The following is a 22,953-nucleotide window of genomic DNA, read 5'->3' as shown; positions in this document are numbered from 1 at the left end:
AATATACTAGTAAACTATAATTTAATATATATAATATAAATTGTGTATTTTGTGATTATGAATGATTACGAAAATTAATTCACACAGCGCCATAGTCCAAAGTTAAGCTAGTTAAAGCTTGTTGTATGGGTACTAGATAACCGATACAAATATACATAGATATATATATATATATATATATATATATATATATATATATATATATATATATTCCATAAAAAACAATACATATTATACAATCATACTCCTAACATATATATGAATACAAATGTTTGTCTGGTGCGAGGAACCGAACCCGCGACCATTGGAAGTAAGCGGTGTGCTAAACCGCTAGACAACCGAAGTCAAATTAAGGTTGAGTAGATTTTATAATGCATTACAAATCTACTTAATTTCGTATGACATTGAACTTCAACTAAATTAAGTGCATCGGAGCAAGGCCAAGTTATCTCATCTCGGAGAATCTCGGCGTCAAGGTAACTTGGTTGATAAAAATGTATATAGGCCTATTTGTAGAACGTTCACCCCACTGCTCGGAATTTTAATTTAGCTTTAGGCAAATCACATTTTTTTACGTAATCAGAATTGCAAACAAGCTTACGGCCTACCTGGTGTTAAATGACGTTGCCTATATATGAACAATACTATAAAAATATGCCTGGACAATACACACAACGCCATCTAGTACCAAGCTAGTGTTATGAGTACTAGACAACTGATATAATACTTAGATACATTTTTTAGTAAATACATACATAATATACATAACAACATGCCTGTAACATTTGCTACTGTTTCGTGTATACTGCGGAGTTATTGACGACAGAGCAAACAGTTCTATAGAGGACATCAGTATGTACAAGAGTCCATGATACAATATATGTATTACAGTGAACGAAGTAAGAACCTAAAATTAAAAACCTTAAAAAATATAATATAATAACTAAAATATGTTATCAAAAGGAGTCCCTTTATGCAAGTTTCCGAAGATACTGGCAGCGGTTCCTCTTTGAATGGCTAGACTAATTCTTTGTCCAAGGTAGCTGCCAGCTCTTCGGTCTTCTGTGATGTTGACTACAGTTACATAATAATAAATACGTTTTCCTGTTAAAATATGCAATAATAGGTAATGCCGATACAAACTAGGCCATGTTATTCGTACATTTATAATCTTACTAACATTAAAAACGCGAAAGTTTGTGAGTATGGATGTATGTTTGTTACTCTTTATTGCGAAAACTACTGAACTGACTGTGACGAAACTTTACAGTAATATAGCTTATTTATTTATTTATTCATTTTTTTTATAAAACGTACAAATATTATAAACTTATTATATATTGGACCCCGCACTAGGCGAACCTAATACCTAGGAATTAATTATTAATTATTACTGATCAGTGAGTTTGACATATCAGACTGATTAAGATTTTTTAGATTGATTTCATAAAAACACAATTGTTGACTATATAAAAATTAAATAAAATATACAGAGAAAATAAAATAAAAAGAGAAAATGACAAGTTCAACACATTACATTTTTTTTTCTCTTTGTTCTTGCAATGATATGTGTGCATAGTCCATAAATTATGCACATTACACGCTGTTAACATTCTTATTAAATTATTGATTGTTTATAGATCAGAATATCTTATAGGCTATAATTTAAAGAGTTATTATGTAAATTGGGATATAGTATATACATCATGTAAGTGTGATGCAGACGAAGTTACGCGGGCCAGCTAGTTATATATATTTTTTAAAGATCCGTGCGATTCCGGGTCGGACCGCTTGTAGATATACAATATCGATGTCATAACTCGCCTAGCGGTACGTAGGTTCGAATTGCGCCGCGTGATTCCGCCGTGGTGCAATAAACTACCAACCAACAGTGCCGGATTAAACAAGCGCGAGGCCTGTAGTTAATTCTTATTTTTTTTATACAAGCATTCAGCATACGGCCCATATGATGGTAGATGGTTACCGTAGGGTATTGACGCCTGAAACACGTCACGTCGGCGCGTTGCCGTCTATTAAGAAACTTTTAAAAACCAAAGTACGCGCCTTAAAGGTTCCTTAAGAATCGGCAACGCGCACGACATACCCCTGATGTCTCCGGCATCCATAGGCTAAGGTTCCATAATTTAAATGGGCCGTATGCATGTTTGCCGCCATCATTGTATAAAAAAAAGTGTACGCTTGCGTTAGCCGGGGCGAGCTGGTCTTATGAGAGATTTTCTCCAGGTAAAAAAAATGTAAATAACAACAATGTATGTACGTTACAAAGAAAAAAGTCATCATCACTTAAAATTTAATAACTTTATTATTATTTCAGTGTTGAGTGCGCAGGGCCCCTCGATCGAGCAGGGCCCGTAACACTTGCTACTAGATTAGGCACTGGCGACCAACCTACGCATGAGTGCGTGGGGCTTCTTATACAGCGGGCCCCTAACACTTGCTACTAAGTTAGGCACTGGCGACCAACCTATGCATGACTGCGTGGAGCCTGAGTAACACTTGCTACTAAGAGGCACTGGCGACCAACCTACGCATGAGTGCGTGGGGCTTCTTATACAGCGGGCCCCTAACACTTGCTACTAAGTTAGGCACTGGCGACCAACCTATGCATGACTGCGTGGAGCCCCTTATTTAGCGGGGCCCGTAACATTTGCTACTAGATGAATTCTGTACATTGGACACGCATAGCGGTAAATGTAGGGGCATCCAAAGCTCTCAGGAGGAGAGTGATCCATTGAGGATGGGCGCAAAGTGGTCCCGTGCCCCACACTCATAGGCGGCTCCTTCAGTGGAGAGCCGCATCTCGGCCGAATGAAGAATCGAATAGAATAGAATAGAAGAATAGAAAATCAATTATTCAAATAAACTTACATTGAAGCACTTTTGAATAGTCATCACATTTTTTTTAATCTACTGCTCATTCGAAAAGCTGTCTCATCACAAGAAGAACGAGCAAGAAACTTGTGTGTTGCTCTTTTGCAGCGAACTCGAGACTTCGCCGACAAATCATGTATGGGAGGAACGCTGAGGTTTTGGTGCGTAAGAATCACACAGTATCCGCCTGTACTATATTCATAAAAACTATACCGTGTTCATAAAAACGTGCGGTTATGTATGCAACATTAGAAAAAAGGTGAATTCTGCATTTTGTTTACGTCTATTTCATAACACGTCTTCATAACGTCCATTACCGACTAAGTTAAAATAAGAATAAATAAATATATATACACTTGTTGCTGGGCGTGACTTCGTTTTTTAGATAAAACTTAGTCTATGACCTTCGTCGTGATTCAATCTATTTTCACGTCAAATTTCATTAAGATCCGTTCAACCGTTTAGTCGAGGAAAGATATCATAACTTGGGCTAGATTTATGAATCTCATCTTTTTTTTCCTCTACAATTCACGCAACACCACCTAGTCTCAAGTTAAGCAGAGCTTGTGTTATGGGTACTAGACAACTGATATAAATATTTAGACATATGTTTTTGTAAATACAAAGAAAACATCTAAACCGATATAAACCAAACTTACTCATGAATACAAATGTTTGTACCGTGCAAGGAATCATCTAACCCACGACCATCAGATGTTAGGCGGTGTTCTAAACCCCTAAACCACTGAGGCCGTCATATGTTATTAATCAGTAATTTAAATCTTTCTCCATAAAAGGACGGTGGACAATTAAATATTTAGATATATATTTTTGTAAATACATACATAATATACATAAAACACCCAGATACCCAACAATGATATTTACGAATACAAATATTTGTATATGTATATATACAAGGAATTGTCTCGCGACCATCTGTAAAGCCAGCCGATTTACCCTTTCGTCTAAAGGTAACAAAAAAGATAGACAAACACACACAGTTTAGCATTTATAATATTACCATGAACACTTGAGGTTTTCTTTGTATAAAGTTTACTTATTTACATATTTATGGCACCATAAGCAGTTTCCTTTGTGAGCTGTTTAGGTTTGAGGGTAACAATTGACAGATTTACTTTTTTACGTATATTTTTATATCTACCCGCATATATGCATATAAAACACCCATACCAATACAAAGAACCATATTATACTCATGTTACTATCGTTTGAGAATTGGACTCGGGACTATAGTAAGTAAAGCGATGTACGAAATCACTGATCTACTCAGACCGTCAAACCTATTCAGATTTCAAACATGCTATGTATATTTACAAAATCGCAGTGTATGCAATATTTGCACTTAGAAATAGATGTAGGTAAGTAAGTAGGTATTATGGGCGAGGCGGGCAGCCAACATTCTTAGCCTTGAAACGGTCTAGAATTCTAATCTAGTTAATTATAACTTGGTAGCCAGTTGGAAACGTATCTATTTAGGATTCAAATAAATTACTCGTAAGCAGGGGAAGGTGATTGTGAGTAATGTGGACTAATAATCACATATCTAGCATTGAACCATGTCAAGTTGACCTCTTGGGGTAATATTAATTTCTCGGTCGAGACGATGTATATTACAGACTAGCTGTTCCCGCGACTTCGTCCGCGTGGAATTTAACTTTAATTTTCTAAAGTAAAAGTAGCCTAAATTACCTCCTTATTAAATCAGCTACCTGTCAAAGAAAGACCCGTCAAAATTGGTTCAGACATTTCAGAGATTAGCCGGAACAAACAGACCGACAGACAGAGAGACAAAAATTTAAAAAAATGTTATTTTGGTGTATGTACCGCATTTATATTCATATGCATGTAGTATAAAACGGTTATTTCAATATTACAAACAGACACTCCGATTTTATTCATGATCAGATCAGATCAGATCAGATGATAATAGACTGACAAAATGTACATAAAAATATTGATATTATATACTAAATAACAATAGGAAAATGTAAGGTGAGGTTACACAGTTTAGACAGGGCAGTGCTTATTTGACAATATATAATTTGTCTCACTAGTCATTATTATTATATGGATGTCTGTCATAACTGTGTCCCATAACCTCTACGTGGTTCGCGATAAATTCACGGTGGATTTACCACGATGGGCTAACTGCCTGAGGTCAGGGCACTGCTCATGTCATGATTCTTCACTGGTGCGCCGCCAGCGTAAACCGTTAGCGCAAGCAGATGCACTATTCCATTATCATCCCTAAGAAAAAAAAAATGTAAACACGTAAACATCTTGAAATTATTGTGACACGAATTTTAAGATTTTTACCTCGAACGTCTTTGTCACAGTTGATCATGTTTGATAAAGATTGAGTTTTGTTCGGACTACTCTAATGGTGCAGGCCGCAGTTGGCCTTTACAGCTTCACCGGACAATAAGGGGCAAGTGCAGATGGCACTCCAAACCAAAGGAAGGACTTATGGAGCGGCTGAAGGCCAAGTCTCGTCTGATATGACTTTAGTCTGAGGGCACCGCTACCGGTTTGAACCTCGGCACAGGCCGTCGTAATTTCGATCCCAGTTTGAATTGGAGGGGGGATCAGGGGAGAGATTAGGTGCGTAATGGTTTCTATGTTGAATGTTGCATGCAGGAGGCATGCGACATTCAACATATATGTACTTAGGACAAGATTTATTTAAAAGAGAAACACGGTTTAATGAAACGGAAAGAAGTTTCTGTCTCATGCTTCTTGTGATGAGTCTGTGTTCCGATGAGTCGTAGAATCAATGAAATATGAGTATTCGAAAGTGCTTTAAGTTTATTTGAATAAATATTATTTCCATTTATATTTATAGTTTTTTTAATAATTCAAGTCTCGGAATGCATTTAAAATCAGATGTCACAAAATTTAGGTCCCCTCCCTTTGTCACACAATGTCACAATTTTTCTAAAATGTGGATAGCCCCTTTGGGTTGTTATCAACAGATTTTAAGAAACGAGGAGGGTATAGGCGTATTAGGGTACCACTTGCCATCACATCGTCATCGTCGTGTTGTTCTTATATTCAGGCGACGGTTACCACTTACCATCAGGTGGATCAGCAGCTTATTTACAATTTCTATTACAATTACTTGTTTGCAATTCCAATACATAAAAAAATTCTCGAAAATGAATATTCGATACAATATCCCGAGTAAAACCACAAGCGAAGCCTTGTATAAAATCCAATATGGTACGAATACGTATAGGACAAGGTAACTGACTGGTATTTGAAGCCAAATGAGAGCCTGCCCGCCTGCCACCGGATCTCTGCTTTAATTATCAGTAGGGATGTGCTGCTCGATAACTATCGATGAAGAGTAATTGTAATAATTTGTATACATTATAAATTTGTATACATGATTGTCTATATTAATTGTATACGATCAATCGTAATGCACATCAACAACATCTTTTAGTAAAAAACAAGGAGTTGCTTCACCCGAATCAGTTTCATAAAGAACTAACATAGAAATTAGATATTAATTTTGTAAATTTTATGATACTCCCCATATATGTATAATTCAGCTACTTTTCCAAAAAAAATTATCCGTTTTATTATTATGTCTATAAAGTATTTATAAAATAGGACATTACTAACCCGAGTTATATAAATAAATAATAATTATTATAAAAGACAATAATATCAGAAATTTATACATTTCGCATTAAATATTGCATTTGGGAAAGTCATATAAGTCGATAAAGCGAAAGCGCTATCTACTTGCTAATCACTTTTGAATAGTCATCACTTATTCTATTAATCTCCCGCTCAATAGTGCTTATATTAAGTTTATTTGAACAAAGATTATTACTATTTAAAATGAATAACACTATAGTAAATTTCGTTACCATTCCTGTTTATATTTAAAAAAAGAATGAAATAATCGACAATAATTCTTTGCTTATACTTGTCGGGATGATTGATGACAACTATCGATATAGTGCGTCACTGCCAACCTTGCACCTTGAGAAAGTTGTCCAAAGCTCGCCCGCACTATTATTACATACAATGAACTTGGACTTGTTATAACTACAGGTAATTTTAAACTTGTTATTAAATAAGAATTAAAGTAATTGTTTTTACGTTAATCATTATATTAATACGTGAAGCAAGAACTTTGTCCTGTCCGAACGTCCGCGCAATTTTCATTTAAAGAGGTACTTTAAATGAAAATTGCCTGGATGGAGGAGTATGAAATTTCGCACATTTATCTTTATATATAAAAATTAGGTGTCACGTAGTCTGTCCGCGATGGACTTGTGCTGAACAGCTGAACCTATTGCAAATTTGATTTGCACATTGTGCGCAATTTGATCCACTTGAAAGATAGGATAGCTTACATCTCAATTTATAGTCGCAATATTATTTTATTCAAGAATCTTAAGTTTATTTGAATAAAGACTATTTCTTCATCTAAAATTTCATAGTGTTCAGAAAAGTAATAGAATAAAAAAGATATATGTCTATTCAAAAGTACTTATTTGAATAAAAAATATTTCTATTTCTTTAATGTTCATAGTATACAGAAAACTAATATAATTAAAAAATATATATGTCTATCAAAAGTACTAATAATATCAAGTTTATTTGAATAAAAATTATTTATATTTCTTTAATATTCATAGTGTACCGAAAAGTAATTACTTTGCCGTTTAATTAAATTACTGTCTGAATGTCAAGGTTTTATTTAATTATACATTGTTCTAATAAGAACAACAACGCGATAGGAAGTACACTAACTTTATTTATTGGATAACTAGTGACGCGAATAAACTTATGAATAATATTATCGAAGAAAAATAGAAGGAAAGAGGGGAAGCGGAAGACCAAGACAATTATATAAAGCATATCAAGAAAAAAGCTGGATTCGTGTTGTTAACAATTAAAGAGATTGATGGAAGATCGTGGGAAGTGGCAAGAGCTCCACCGTCAAGAGCATCATCTGCTTTTTCTTTATCATAATTATTTGGGGTCCGCGTAATTCCCGTCCAATTTAAACAGGGATCGAAATTGCGACGGCCTGAGCCGAGGTTCGAACCACTAGCGGTGCCCTCACACTACAGTTATAGAGATATATACATAGAATCTCATTTTTAGTAAATGCATACTTAACATACATAGAAAACACCCAGACTGATATAAACGTACGTAGCTACCATCGGAAGGCAGTGGTATAGCAGTGATATGGCCAGACCCGAGGTTCCAACCCCTAACGGTGCCCTCAAACCAAAGACATTGCCAGCTGCGGCCAACAGCATTAGAGTAGTCCGAAAAAAAAACCCCAGCCGTCAAAGTTCTAAATAGACATAATCGTTATTACCCCCAATGAATTGTAGTATTAATTAAATATTACATATATATCTATAATCAATAACCAACCCGCTGTGATATCGCGTAAACGAACAATCAAAACTAGGGCAGTCCTGAACAGATTTAATCGACAATAATTTCAATCGATCGATTGCAATATTAATTAAACATTACCCACGTTGTGTCCTCACAGAATGTACCTTGTAATTCTGCAAGCCGTCATGTAATAGAGATAATATCTGTGGCAAAGGTTACGACGGGCCAATGTCGAAATTATCGATTCGATCCGAGATAATCATTGTTTGGGAACAATACCTAGATTCAACATAGACTCGGCGTCGAAAAAATCGCAACTCTATAAAAATACACTCTTTTAAAATACATGAGCTTGCGGCACAACTGATGGTAAGTGATTACCATCGTCCATGAGCACGCGCAATCCTTACTAATATTATAAATGCGAAAGCACCTCTGTCTTTCTGTCTGTCTGTCTCGCTTCCATGCCAAAAGTATTGAACCAATTTAAATGAAATTTGGTACACAGATAATCTAGACCCTGAGAAAGGACGTAGGCTACTTTTCAATGTAAAAAGGGTTGTGTTGAAGTATCGTCATTTTTAAAGCTAGAAGCTTGTAACTTATTTTTTAAGCTGTTGATTAAATTTAAATAAATATGACATTCAAAGTTTGTAAAAATTTTCCCTTAAGGAGGTAAAATAAAATAGACGATGAAAAATTGTATGGAAATTCGTCATTTTTGAAGCTAGAACGATGAAACGTTTTTCGTTGGTTTATTTTACCTATACATGTATACCACATGTATTATACCTATAAACCTTCCTCTTGAATTACTATATCTATGAAAAAAAAAACCGCTTCAAAATCCGTTGCGTATTTTAAACGATTTAAGCATACATAGGGTTGGACAGGTAGCAATAGCGACTTTGTTTTATACTATGTAATGGTAATATGAATGGATAGATGGAGGATGGATGTTTGTTACTCTTTCACAGAAAAACTGAACGGATTTTGATAAATCTTTACAGTAATATAGTTCATACATAGGCTATAAATTTCTTGCGGGTGATACTGAGAATTCCATGCGGCAGAAACCGCGGGGACGGCTAGTACGCAATAAAAATAAAGATTTAAATCATTTAAACACAAATTTAATAGAACATAAAGATACTATCGGGTTTATATTAACACATTATATATTTAAGTACGCTTTATTTAGCGCAGTTGGGTAACGACGCTGTAGGCAATGTTGACAAAAACGTGACCGCTGTTTTTACGAGCTTTTATTTAAACTGAAGAGTAAGTGTAGATTTAATAAAGAGTAAATATGTTTGTTTAGGGGGAAGGGCTTGTTAGTAATGTGGACTGCTGACCCCATTGCTACTAATGTACCATATCAGGTAGACCTCCACGCAGTTCCCTTGTAAACCATCCTGATAATAACAATAATCTTTAAGGGATAACGGACAACCTGCACAAAGGAAGATCTAAAAAATGCAACAGAATGCGCAAAACTTGTAGCAACATTCTAGGGAAAATACATTTAGTTGCCATTGAAACGAAAGAAGAAGAAGAAGAAGGGGATAATAACAATAACAATAAACTCCTATTATATAACTAGTATTTACATAACCTAATTGTACAACTAAGAACTAAAATAGAAAGCTTAAAAAAATATATATAATACGATGACTAAAATATATTATTAAAAGGGGTTCCTTTAGGCAACGTTCCGATTTGTGTTAAATAAATAATAAACTATTACAATTGCTGCTTATAATAAAATTTTAAAGTATTAATCGAGACAAAGCGATCTGTAATTCAGAGGAGCCAGTGAGTCCACACACTTTGCTGTTATAGCCTTTATTAGTAAATGAATACAATAAAAATTCAATTGCTCGTGAATTTATCACGATGGGCACATCAATTAGATGTGACCTCATCTTATCATCCTCCATTGGTGGTTTGTAAACCGCAGACGGTTGAACCGTTCCATTCCTCAGAACCTAAGTGGACAGGAACAGTGCGATAACACACAAGCTTTATCTCACGCACGGTCCGATTATGAAACTAATTACCTTACGAGGATTTCTCTAGACCCTACAGCTTCTATGGGATTTCTTTTTAAAGAATTAGGGATATTTAAGGGCCAATACACGTGACGCTTCTGTTGTTTCAGGCACTGTGATAAGCACTGCAACTGTTTGCAATCAGGTGGGGCATATAAACTTCTATTAATAACAGATAATCTCCGGGGGGGACTGTGTGGAGATAGTATATTGATGGCAATGGGATAACTAGTCCCATTACTAAAAATCGCCTTCTCCTTGCATTTACCGTTACCATAGGCGGATGCACAATACATTACAAGAAAAACCCTGAACACCGTCATTTCTCAACTCCGGATATAAGAACCATAAAATACCAAAAGTACTGAAACCATATCTGCTATTCCGTGTTGACCACGTCATATTACGCCTTTTAAATCATACCTTCAATGCGATATATCTCCGCTTTTATTTCAAGCAACTAAAGCTGAATTTCCTTTGACAAAACTGTTACTATATGCTTTTTTTGAGTCGTAGTGATAAAGGCGGTGTCCCCGACGAGGCCGAGTAATATCGACTTATATCATATTGTTGGTCTGTCCGGCCGTGGTTGATGGAATGCAGGGTGAAAGGTTTGGGCTTAGTGAAAGGCGGTAGCGGAAAACCCTGATCATTTCATCTTTGTGGATGACTTAATACTAAGATTTTATTTTACAAATGCTGTTGACCGCAGCTGGCCTTTAAAGCTTCACCGAACGATAGGGGGCGAGTGCTGATGGCATTCCAGACCAAAGGAAGGACTCATGAAGCGGCTGAAGGCCAAGTCCTGCCTGATATGATTTTAGTATGAGAGCACCGGTACCTCGTAACCGGCTCGTACCGGCTCTCGTAACTTCGATTCCAGTTTGAATTGGACGGGGGATCGATTTCAGGGGCGAGATTAGGTGCGTAATGGTTTTTATGTTGAATGTTGCATGCCTCCTCCTTATTAATATGTACTTAAAACAAGACGGACTATTACGGAGATTTATGGAGAGGCTGAAAACCAACTCCTGCTGGACGGATACAGACTTTAGTCTGAGAACAACGGTAGAGGTCCGAATGTCGAGTTCGGCCGTCGTAATTTCGATCCCCGTCAGAATAGGACAAGTAATCGAAGTTATAATTCTAATAATTTATAATAATTTAGTAGGTATGCTATACATATGAAGCAACAACACCATACTATATTGATTTATATAAGAACTTGCTGACCCCACAAACGTCTTTTGCCATATAAATTAAAATTGCTATTAAAAAATAAAGGTTGATATAGTAGAAGGATGAGAATTTTGGGTTGTATGTATATTTTAAGGCCACAGTATAAAAAAAATAAAAACAAAATTCTATAAAAAATAATAAAATGTTAGGGATGGACAACCATTATCAATTATGGGGCGGAAAAATAAATAGTAGGCGATTCTCAGACCTACTGAATATGCATATAAAATTTCATAAAAATCGGTCAAGTCGGAGTATGGTAACTAACATTGTGATACGAGAATTTTATACATAAGATATGCTATTATTATATTATTCATATCTTATACAATGTTTGCTGTATTTTTTATTATTATTTGCTAATAAAAATACAGCAAACATTGTCGATTTATATGAGAATAAATAATTAGTTGTTATTGCGACGGATTTTAGTAATTACACACTTGAAAAATAATAAGGTAGATATTATAGATATAATAATAACTTCCTCAATATATAAGGAAATATAACGAATAGCTTATAAAAACTAAAACTGATTTCGATAAAAAGTTATGTTGCAGAATATTAATACGATGTTGTCGGTTGAGACGAAGTATACGTACACGATAGTGAACTGACAAAATGAACATTAAAATAATAATTTTATATACTAAATAACAATAGTAAATGTAAAATTATGAATGAATGAATGAAACAATAGTAAATGTAAGGTGGGATGACACGATTAGTGCGACGTTTAGTAGACAATATTCAGTTTGTCTTACTAGTCTAACCTAATCTTAGTATTTACAATAAGTTACAGATTTATCTAGTGGTAAATTTACGATTTAAAATAATTTAAACTTTTTCAGCTCTGTGACATTGCTTTGTAATAAGTTTAACAGATTTTTATTGAACAATTTAACTGGTTTCGATATTTATAGTATCATTAATTATTGTGTAAATGAGGTTCAATATTCGCTTCTTGGTTATGCGAAATAGAAATAATCTTTACTGAAATAAACTTAAAAAAAAAAACTTCTGAATAGTTATATTTTATTCAACCACTCGTTCGGAACGCACTCTCCATCACAAGAAGAATGAGCAAGAAACTTGTGTGTTGATCTTTTCAATAAACGTTATTTTAAATAAATAATTACACAATAATAAGTAAGAGGCATGCGATAATTAACATAAACCCCGCTACGCATTCGTTCTTAATGCACTCAGATATATGCGAATTTAATAATAGCAATTTCTAAAAATGTCTTCTGTCCGGATGGTTGAGTAGATGTTGAAACTGATGTCAGTATACCAATTTTCCTAACTTAGCAAAACATACATTGTGTAATAGTTTATTTATTAGAATCGCTACCGCTCATCGCTAGCACCCTACACGATTTTAAGTGAATGGCTGGGCGTGACGTCATTCCTATGACTATGACTTATGCATATCTAGATCTAGGCATTACCACAATGGTGAATAATCTAGAGATAGATAAGCACTGTTTTTCTTTCGTAATCTAAGTTAATTGTGTTCTGTGTGTTGAACTTTGATAAGCATCTTATTGTATTTTTGCCAACATTAGACCAAGGAGGTTATTTATTCGAATGCGTATTATATATGTAGTGGTTGCGCCCGCGACTTAGTCTGCTTGTTTTCAGATAAAGTATACTCTATGTCCGCGCTGATAAAAATCGTCTGCTTGGTTTTTTCAATGGATAAGATGTTTAGACCACTTACTTGCCTCCCTACAAGGATAGAGAGTATTAGTGAAGATTTTTTCACAAAGTATACTCAACGAGTTGGTAGTGTCTTTATTATTTGATAATGAATTTGGGCTGGTTGATAGCCTGTATTTCAACTGAAAAATGTAAGAAAGAAAGAAAAACATTTATTGTCAACCATTATTAACAAATATAAATATACTTAAATATAAACAATATACATACCCATGCATATATACATAATAATGTAAAGTTACAACTAAATTATTCAAAAGAACAACACGCAAGTTTCTTGCTCGTTCTTCTTGTGATGAGACATCTTTCTTAATGAGTAGTAGATTAAAAAAATAACTATTATAATAGAAGTTTATTTGAATAAAGAATAGTCTATAATTCTAGAACGCAATTAACTATAAATACTATACAGTTAAACGTGTAGTTAAACCTAACAACGAGGTAAATGCACACCAAAGGTTAACACGAATTCGAAACCTGTTTACGTAGGTCTGAGATTGGTAAACTGCTTGATATTCAATACGTTTGGATATTGAAACTTAAGTAAACTATTCTAATGTGACGGACTCGGAGGTCTAGTGGTTTAGAAGACTGATTTCCTTACGATGGTCGCGGGTTCGATTCCTCGGTGCAATTTTTGTATTCATCAGTAAAATATTAAACGACAAAAATAAATAAAGCATGTATACAAGACCTATATTATAGATATATTATTTAATTATTGAATAAAACTGTATGTAGAGTGTTGAAAGTATTAATAAAATTAATTTATTATTACTTTTCTAAACTTTCTTTAAGCAGATTAAGGAAAAAGTTGGAGTCGTGTCGTATCAACAACTAAAGAGATTGATGGAACATCGTGGGAAATGACAAGAGCTGCACTGACATGAGCGCGGCTCTTAAATTATATTAATAACTAGCTGTACCCGTGACTTCGTCCGCGTTGAAATTAAATTTATTTTCTAAAATGAAGTATTTTTTCTAAAATAAAAGTAGCCTAAGCTACTCCTTATTACGTCAGCTACCTGCCAAAAAATGTCCCGTCAAAATCGATCCAGCCATTTCAGAGATTAGCCGGAACAAACAGACCGACAGACAGACAGACAAAAATTGTAAAAAATGTTATTTTGGTGTATGTATCGTATTTATATTCATATGCAAGTAGTAAAAAACGGTTATTTCAATATTACAAACAGACACTCCAATTTTATTTGTATGTATAGATAATGTAATAATATCTCAGGACAATTCACACAACGCCATCTAGTTCCAAGCTAAACAGAGCTTGTGTTACTAGACAACCGTTATGAATACATGGATGCGTTTTTTTAATAAATACAAATTATATACAGAAAAACCCTGACCGTTAGAAACAATCATACTCATGAATAGAAATGTTTGTAACGTGCGAGGAATCGAACCCGCGACCATCGGATAATAAAGCGGTATGTTAAACCACTAGACCACCTGTTCTTTTATGATTATGCATGAAAAGAATGAAACTTTCTTTAGCCTACATAATGACCCACATTCTTTAAGGTAGTTCACGCCTGTAACAGTGGAGATAAGAAGAGCATGAGGTCAGGTCAGTCAGCCCATCGTGGTAAATGGACTCAACAGGAATTAAGCATCAACATCAACCAACAATCAACAGGAATGTATCACAATGGTTTCCAGGAACCCCAAGGACGTCAACCTGACATGGTACATTGCTATCATGGGGGTATCTATTAGTCCACATTACTAACAATACCCTTCCCTCTCATGACCAATATTCAATAAAGTATTCATTAAAAGAATCATCATATTTCTATTCTAGACTTTTTAAGTGAATACCATACTATTATTATCCGTTAAAACACACAAACAGACAATTATGCTCTATTTTATATGTAACTAGCTGTTCTTGCAACTTCGTCCGCGTGGAATTTTACTTTATATATCTAAAATGAAAGAATTATTGTAAAATAAAAGTAGCCAGTAGTAATAAAAGTAGTAAGTAGTATAAATGTTACTCTTTATTACATCAGCTACCTGCCAAAAAAAGTCCCATCAAAATCGGTTCAGCCATTTCAGACAATAGCCGGAACAAATAGACAGACAGACAAAAATTTTAAGAAATGTTATGTTGGTATAAGTACCGTATTTATATTCAGAAGCGTGTAGTAAAAAACGGTTTTATCAATATTACAAACAGACATTCCAATTTTTTTTATATGTATAGATTAAAAACACAGAAACAGACAGTTATGCTCGATTTTATATGTAACGATAAAGATTTTAAAAGCTGAATATGATTTGAATGTAAGTTTATGTGTAACATGTACGATTAACATTTTACTTCAATACAAGAGCACTTCTTGCTAGGGATGTCAAACTGTACTGTTTATAATAAGTAATTTAATTGCATTACAGACAATAAAGTAATAAAGACAACATACACAATTAAGCCACAGTGAGATAAATAGATATAGAAATATTATTTATTCAAATAAACTCCATACAAGCACTTTCGAATAGTATTTTTTTTTTATTCTACCACTCATTCGGAACGCAGACTCATCACAAGAAGAATGAATATTAAACTCGTTTGTTGCTCTTTTGCATAAATGTTATTTTAAATAAATAATTACTTATTACTGATAAGTAAAAAGCAGAGATTGTGGGTACTAGATAACTGATATAAATACATCGATAGAATTTTTTTGTAAATCCATACATAATATAAATAGAAAACACCAAGACCGATACAAACAATCATACTCATGAATGTTTGCATGGTGTGAGGAATCGAACCTGCGACCTACGGATGTGAAGCGGTGTACTAAACCGCTACACCACCAAGGTTGTTAAATGTTTTGAAAATTGACAACCCTGCTACGTAAGTAATCTATTTAGAAATACTTAAAAATATTTTATTCTTTCTGATTGCATGTATGTTTGACAAACTGCGTAATCTAGCAATACAAATATTTGTATTGATGACTATTATGTTTGTATGGGTGTGGTTGCAACTCTATACTAATATTATAAAGAGGTAAAGTTTGTGAGTTTGTATGTTGGGGGTAATCTCCGATACTATTGATCCCATTTTGAAAATTCTTTATTTATCCGTGAATGTTATCTTAATATATATATATTTATAAACGCGAAAGTTTGTAAGTATGGATCTTTCTTACTCTTTCACGCGAAAACTACTGAACTGATTTGGATGAAACTTTGCAGTAATATAGCTCATGCATCAGAATAACATATAGATTATAAATTTCACGCGGGTGAAACCGCGGGCACAGGTAGTAAATACATAAGTCTTGGGTTGGTGAGTAGAGAATGATATGATAAGCATAAAGTCAGGTCAGTTTCCTCATCGAGCCAAAGTAACCAGGGTTCTACCTCCACGTAGTCTACGTGAAGGTGGAACTGACAATGGGGTTATTAGTCCCCTTTACAAAAAAATCCTCTACATTTTTTTTAATAGATTATAATGAAATGGGGCTGCCGCTTGCGCTAACAGTATACCCTGGCGGGGCATCAGTCTAGGATGAGGGTGAGGTCAGGTCTGTTAGCACATCGTGGTGAACGACATAACCAGAAATTAACCACGACGCTTTCCAGTGGCGACCGTGTGGAGGTCGACTTGATGGTACATGCAATATTCACTAGTCCCCTCCCCTAGTCCCCATTACTAAAAACTATACTGCCTCTCGAATACTATGTTTTTTTTAATGGAATAGTGCACCCGCCTGCGCTAACAGTATACACTGACGGGGCACCAGAGGGGGATGATAGGATGAGAGATTCCCTACGAACAATTTACCAGAAACTGATCACGATGCTTTCCAAGTGGGACCGCGTGGAGGTCGACTTGACACTGCATAGACAACAGGGTCACTAGTTCCCTCAGTAATCCCCTGCCCTTTCGAATACTACGTTGTGGGGAAAGAGATTTTTAGAAATAGGGTCTAGTGTCCCCATTGTTATCAATGTACCATGTTAGGTCGACCTCCACGCGGTACCCCTGGAAACCATTGTGGTTAATTCCTGGTTATTTAATCACGATGGGCAAAGTGACCTGACCTCATTCTCAACTGATCATCCTATAGTGGTGCCCCGCCAGCGTAAACCGTTAGCGCAGGCGGATACCTGACCTCATGCTCAACTTATCATCCTCTAGTGGTGCCCCGCCAGCGTAAACCGTTAGCGCAGGCGGATGCCTGACCTCATACTCAACTGATCATCCTCTAGTGGTGCCCCGCCAGCGTAAACCGTTAGCGCAGGCGGGTACCTGACCTCATGCTCAACTTATCATCCTCTAGTGGTGCCCCGCCAGCGTAAACCGTTAGCGCAGGCGGGTACCTGACCTCATGCTCAACTTATCATCCTCTAGTGGTGCCCCGCCAGCGTAAACCGTTAGCGCAGGCGGGTACCTGACCTTATACTCAACTGATCATCCTCTAGTGGTGCCCCGCCAGCGTAAACCGTTAGCGCAGGCGGGTGCACCATTCCATTATCATCTATGAAATACTACGTTGCTTTCATACTCAACTTATCATCCTACAGTTGCCCACGCCAGCGTTAAACCGTGTAATTAGGCGGGCATTGTATGTTCAACATCATCCTCTAGATGTGCCCCGCCAGCGTAAACCGTTATTGCGCAGGCGGGTGAACATTACTCAACTGATCTCTCTAGTGGTGCCCCGCCAGCGTAAACCGTTAGCGCAGGCGGGTACCTTACCTCATGTTCAACTTATCATCCTCTAGTGGTGCCCCGCCAGCAAAACATTAATTCAGGCGGGTATTAAAATGATCATCCTCTAGTTGCCCCGCCAGCGTAAACCGTTAGCGCTTGCGTGTTCGTGTACCTCATACTCAACTGATCATCCTCTAGTGGTGCCCCGCCAGCGTAAACCGTTAGCGCAGGCGGGTACCTGACCTCATGCTCAACTTATCATCCTCTAGTGGTGCCCCGCCAGCGAAAACCGTTAGCGCAGGCGGGTACCTGACCTCATGCTCAACTTATCATCCTCTAGTGGTGCCCCGCCAGCGTAAACCGTTAGCGCAGGCGGGTACCTGACCTCATGCTCAACTTATCATCCTCTAGTGGTGCCCCGCCAGCGTAAACCGTTAGCGCAGGCGGGTATGACCTCATGCTCAAAATCATCCTTATTGCCCCGCCAGCGTAAACCGTTAGCAGGCGGGTACCTTTACATGTTCAACATCATTTTATTTATATGTTAGATAATCCATAAACTGATCTATATAGTGGTGCCCCGCCAGCGTAAACCGTTAGAAAGGCATTGATTAGACTCAACTGATCATTTTGTAGCATAAACCGTTAGCGCAGGCGGGTGTATTATCATCTATGAAATACTTTGCTTTCATATACGACTCGCATTCCACAATAGTAAAAAAATTACGAGGCATTGTATGACAGCATCATAGGCTATAGATGTCATCTCCCACGGTAAACGGCCTTCCATTGTTCGGGGGTGATCATTATAGGCTCTATCGAGTTGGTCGTTGAAACATGTTGATTGGACATCAATGTATTTTGTACACAATACACAAAACATTAATTCCACAGAATTAAAATGAAGAATTTTATTACACTACTTGCGATTGATTCGTCCGCGTGGATTTTAATATTAATTTTCTAAAATAAAAGTAGCCTAAGTTATTCCTTATTACATCAGCTATCTGCCAAAAAAAGTCCCGTCAAAATCGGTCCAGCCATTTCAGAGATTAGCCGGAACAAACAGACAGACATAAATTGTAGAAAATGTTATTTTGGTCTAATTACCATATTTATATTCATATGCATGTAGTAAAAAACGGTTATTTCAATATTACAGAGAGACACACCAATTTTATTTATATGTATAGATAATCCATAAGATCTATATAATTGGCTTAATCGCTAAAACACGTTGATTAGACATCAACGCGTCTTGTACATATGTATGTATATCACAATGGGTATGTAAATCACTGCATTCCACAATAGTAAAAAAAGAGTTTTATTACTTAACTAGTGACTAGCGAGTTACAGACTATTTAGTCGGCGTTTTAATTTAATTTAATAAAAAAAAGTTAAAATCAAACTTGATGTTATTAAAATAAATTTAATTTTAAATTAAAATAGCTTATACTCCTTATAACATTAACTATCTGCGAATGAAAGTTCCGTTAAAATCGAACCAGCCGTTTCAGAGATCGATCTGTCTGTCTGTCTGTCTATTTGTTCTTGCTGAACAAATAGACAGACAGACAGACACATATTTTTGTTATTGAATTTTTTATGTAATTACTGCTTACATACGCAATTTTTTTTTCTTACTTGATTATAAAACTACCTTTCCTACTGTGTCTACTAGTATCATCATCTGCTTCTTCCTTATCCCATTTATTTGTGGTCGTCGTAATATGTTTTTCTCTTCCATTCATCGCTGTTCGCAGTCATCTCGTTATTTACTTCCTTTCTTACCAAATCATCTTTCACACATCCATATCTTTTTCGGCCTTTCTCTGCCCTTATAACCATCCACATTCATATGTAACACCTTTCTTAAAATAGTATATTTTTTATATTAATACTTTTTCGTGTAATTAGAAAAACAAACTTACGGCCCGCCTGATGGTAAGTGGCAACCGTCGCTTATATACATGAACAGAACCAACATCACGTTATCATGTGACGCCCGTGATATCACTCATACGTTGCCATTTCAAAGGTCTAACATATCATGCCACATATCCTGTAACTTTACTGCCTAATCTGCACCTTAAAACCCAATCACAGCGGGGAAAAGGGATTGTTAGTAATGTAGACTAATAAACTTATTTTTATTAAGGATGATAATGGAATGGAGCACCCGCCTGCGCTAATGGTTTACGCTGGCGGGGCACCAGTGGAGGATGACAAGATGAGCATGAAGTCAGGTCAGTTAGCCCAACGTGACAAATTCACCAGTAATTGATCACGATGGTTTCCAGGGGGAACCGCGTGGTGGTCAAGCTGACATGGTACATTGCTAGTAATGGGGTCATGAGTCCATATTACTAACAATCTCCTTCCCCCCTAATAAACTTAGTGCTCACAACGTCAGGTTGACCTCCACGCAATTCCCCCTGCAAACCATCATTATAAATTCTTGGTGAATTTATCACGATGGGCTAACTGACCTGACCTCATGCTCATCTTATCATCCTCCACTGGTGCCCGCCAGCGTAAACCTTTAGCGCAGGCGGGTGCATTATTCCACTATCACCCTTTAAAAAAAACTTGTGTTTGAGTTTTTTTAGCAAGTTTTGCTTACAAAGCAAGCTGTTCGGCTGACTTTGTACAAAGTGTACCTTAATTTACTCGGTACGTGTAACACGGCCTTATGAATCACGTTTGATTGGTCACAACTCTTTCATTATACAAATGACCCCGTATTAAGTTCATTATTTTAATTTCAAACGATTTTAATTTCTATTTATATTGCATTAAACATCATTATACATTGTTTCGTAAAATGCATACATGTATGCATGTAGTTCATTATTTTATATTCAAACTATTTTAATTTCTATTTGTATTGCATTAAATATTACAATACATTATTTTGAATAAAGCATGCATGTATGCAATACAGTTAATACGATTTATTAATTTCTTCTGTTGTAACAAAATGATTTCTTACAAAAATATATTATTTTAAGCTAAAAAAAGTTTACTTCTAAATTAAAAAAAAAACAACAAGAATACTAAGTTGTTTTCTTGGCTGGATAATAATGGTTTGATGCACTCTACTATTGAGTGGGATGATCATGAAGTCAAGTCAGTTAGTTCATTATAATTAGGAAATAACCACGGCGGTTTCCATAGGGGTTCGCGTGGAGGTCGACCTGATATGGAAACTTCTAGCAACAGGTCAATAGTCCCAATGACTAAAATTTCCCTCAGGCATAAAGCGAATATGTATGGACATACAGACTAAGATGTTATGCCTTTATACCCTGTAATTCCACTGTCATCTTTACTTACAAAGTTTACAGAAAAAAGTGTGTCAGACTTTTACACGCAGACGACTTTTATACAAAAGATCTGCTTCTGGAAAAGCTATACTAACTTAAACAAAAGTTTACTATAGTTTTTTGACCCCACCAGCATCCGGATGCTAGAAAATATTAGCTTAAATTTCAAATGCAAATTAATTCTAATAAGTAGATGATTATGTCGCTTATTTTAGAAATATATGCAAATGTAACTTTAGTTGTATCAAGAATAATAATAATTGTAAATAATTTATGTACATCGGCAATAAAAAAATATGGCATTATAACGTCGCCGCTTTGTTCGACGTTGGTGTAGATTTAAAAAAGTAAACGCAAGTTGTGACCACGAATTTTGCACCGACGCTGTCAAATTCAAAATCGGAACACGTAATCTATCTGTCAAAATTGCCGCGCTTCCTGCACCCTTCCCGCCCTTGAGAGCGACCACTTACTTTTTTCACGCGCGTTCCGTTTCGCACCACGCTCGGTACCACTATAAAAACGGTCGGCAACGAAATGAGAGCAATCAGTAGCCTTCGAGCAGTCTACAACAGAAGTGCACGATGAGAGTTCTGGTTAGTTGAGCAACCATTACCATAATCGTGATTTAAAAAATAATAATTCGATAATCAAACAATGTGTTACGTGAACTAGTGTTGTGCTTAGTGTTGTGACATAATCGAGATTGGATGGATTCGATATTTGAAATTGCTGTTTGTTTACAGATCTTCACCGCCGCCGTCCTCGCCTCCGCCGCCGCAGTGCCCTCGGGCCTGCTGGCCGGTCATGGTCTCCTGGGCCATGGTTTAGGTCTGGGTGCCGCTCCTCTCGCGGTTGCCCACGCCGCGCCATTGGCCGTCGCCCACGCAGCCCCCGTCGCTGTTGCCCACGGTCCCGCTCTCCCCACCATCTCCCCCGGTGACATCCAAGGTGCCGCCATCGACGCTCACGTCGAAGCTTCCGACCACGCCCGCGCCGCCGTCGATGCCGCCCGCGAATACCACGACCAAGCCTCCGAACTGCAAGGCCGCGCCATCAACGCTGCTGAGGACAACAGCTGGCAGGCGATCGATGCCGTGAAGACTGTCGAGGCTCAGTTGGACGGTGCCGCCGCTGGTGCTGCCCCCATCCTCGCCAAGCAGATCGCCGGTCGCGTTGCCCCCGCTGTGGTAGGACATGCCGCATACGCCGCCCCCGTGGTGGCTGCCCCAGCTGCCTACGCTGCCCCTGCTGCCTACGCCGCTCCCGTTGTCGCCGCCCACGGTGCCTACGCAGCCCCTGCCCTGGCCGCCAGCAAGACCGTGGTGACCCAATCCCTCTCCCAATCCCACCCCGCCCCCCTCGTCCACTCCGCCGTCGTCGCCCCCGTAGCATACGGCGCGCCCGCTCTCGGATACGGTCATGGCCTCGCGCACGGATGGTAAACTGTGATTCTAGTTCTTTAGATACCAAATGTAATAAATACTCAATTGTTTGGATGTACATACATGTAAATTAAAAAGTTAAATATGCAGATGAGGCGAGGATGTGTGTGAATAAATGATATAGTAATTTTATAATGGCAACATTTCATTTCATCCTGTTCTAAATTCAAATTGAATCGATACAG

General features: G+C 36.9%; 2 protein-coding genes across 2 annotated transcripts in view; one reads left to right on the top strand and one right to left on the bottom strand.

The window, feature by feature from the left end:
* Window positions 1-22,953, bottom strand: part of LOC131852236 (WD repeat-containing protein 7) — a 117,218-nt gene that overhangs the window by 30,123 nt on the left and 64,142 nt on the right. The window lies entirely within an intron of this gene.
* On the top strand, window positions 21,841-22,903 carry LOC131852233 (cuticle protein 16.5-like). The gene is made up of 2 exons (XM_059202880.1): window positions 21,841-21,919; window positions 22,070-22,903. Exons 1-2 carry the CDS (start codon window positions 21,908-21,910, stop codon window positions 22,766-22,768), a joined length of 711 nt encoding a protein of 236 aa, XP_059058863.1. The 5' UTR covers window positions 21,841-21,907; the 3' UTR covers window positions 22,769-22,903.

The sequence above is a fragment of the Achroia grisella genome, unplaced genomic scaffold, assembly GCF_030625045.1.
Source record: "Achroia grisella isolate CSIRO2021 unplaced genomic scaffold, CSIRO_AGI_Agris_v1 utg841, whole genome shotgun sequence".
NCBI classification, from domain to species: domain Eukaryota; kingdom Metazoa; phylum Arthropoda; class Insecta; order Lepidoptera; family Pyralidae; genus Achroia; species Achroia grisella.
This window is presented reverse-complemented; position numbering and strand designations above follow the sequence as displayed.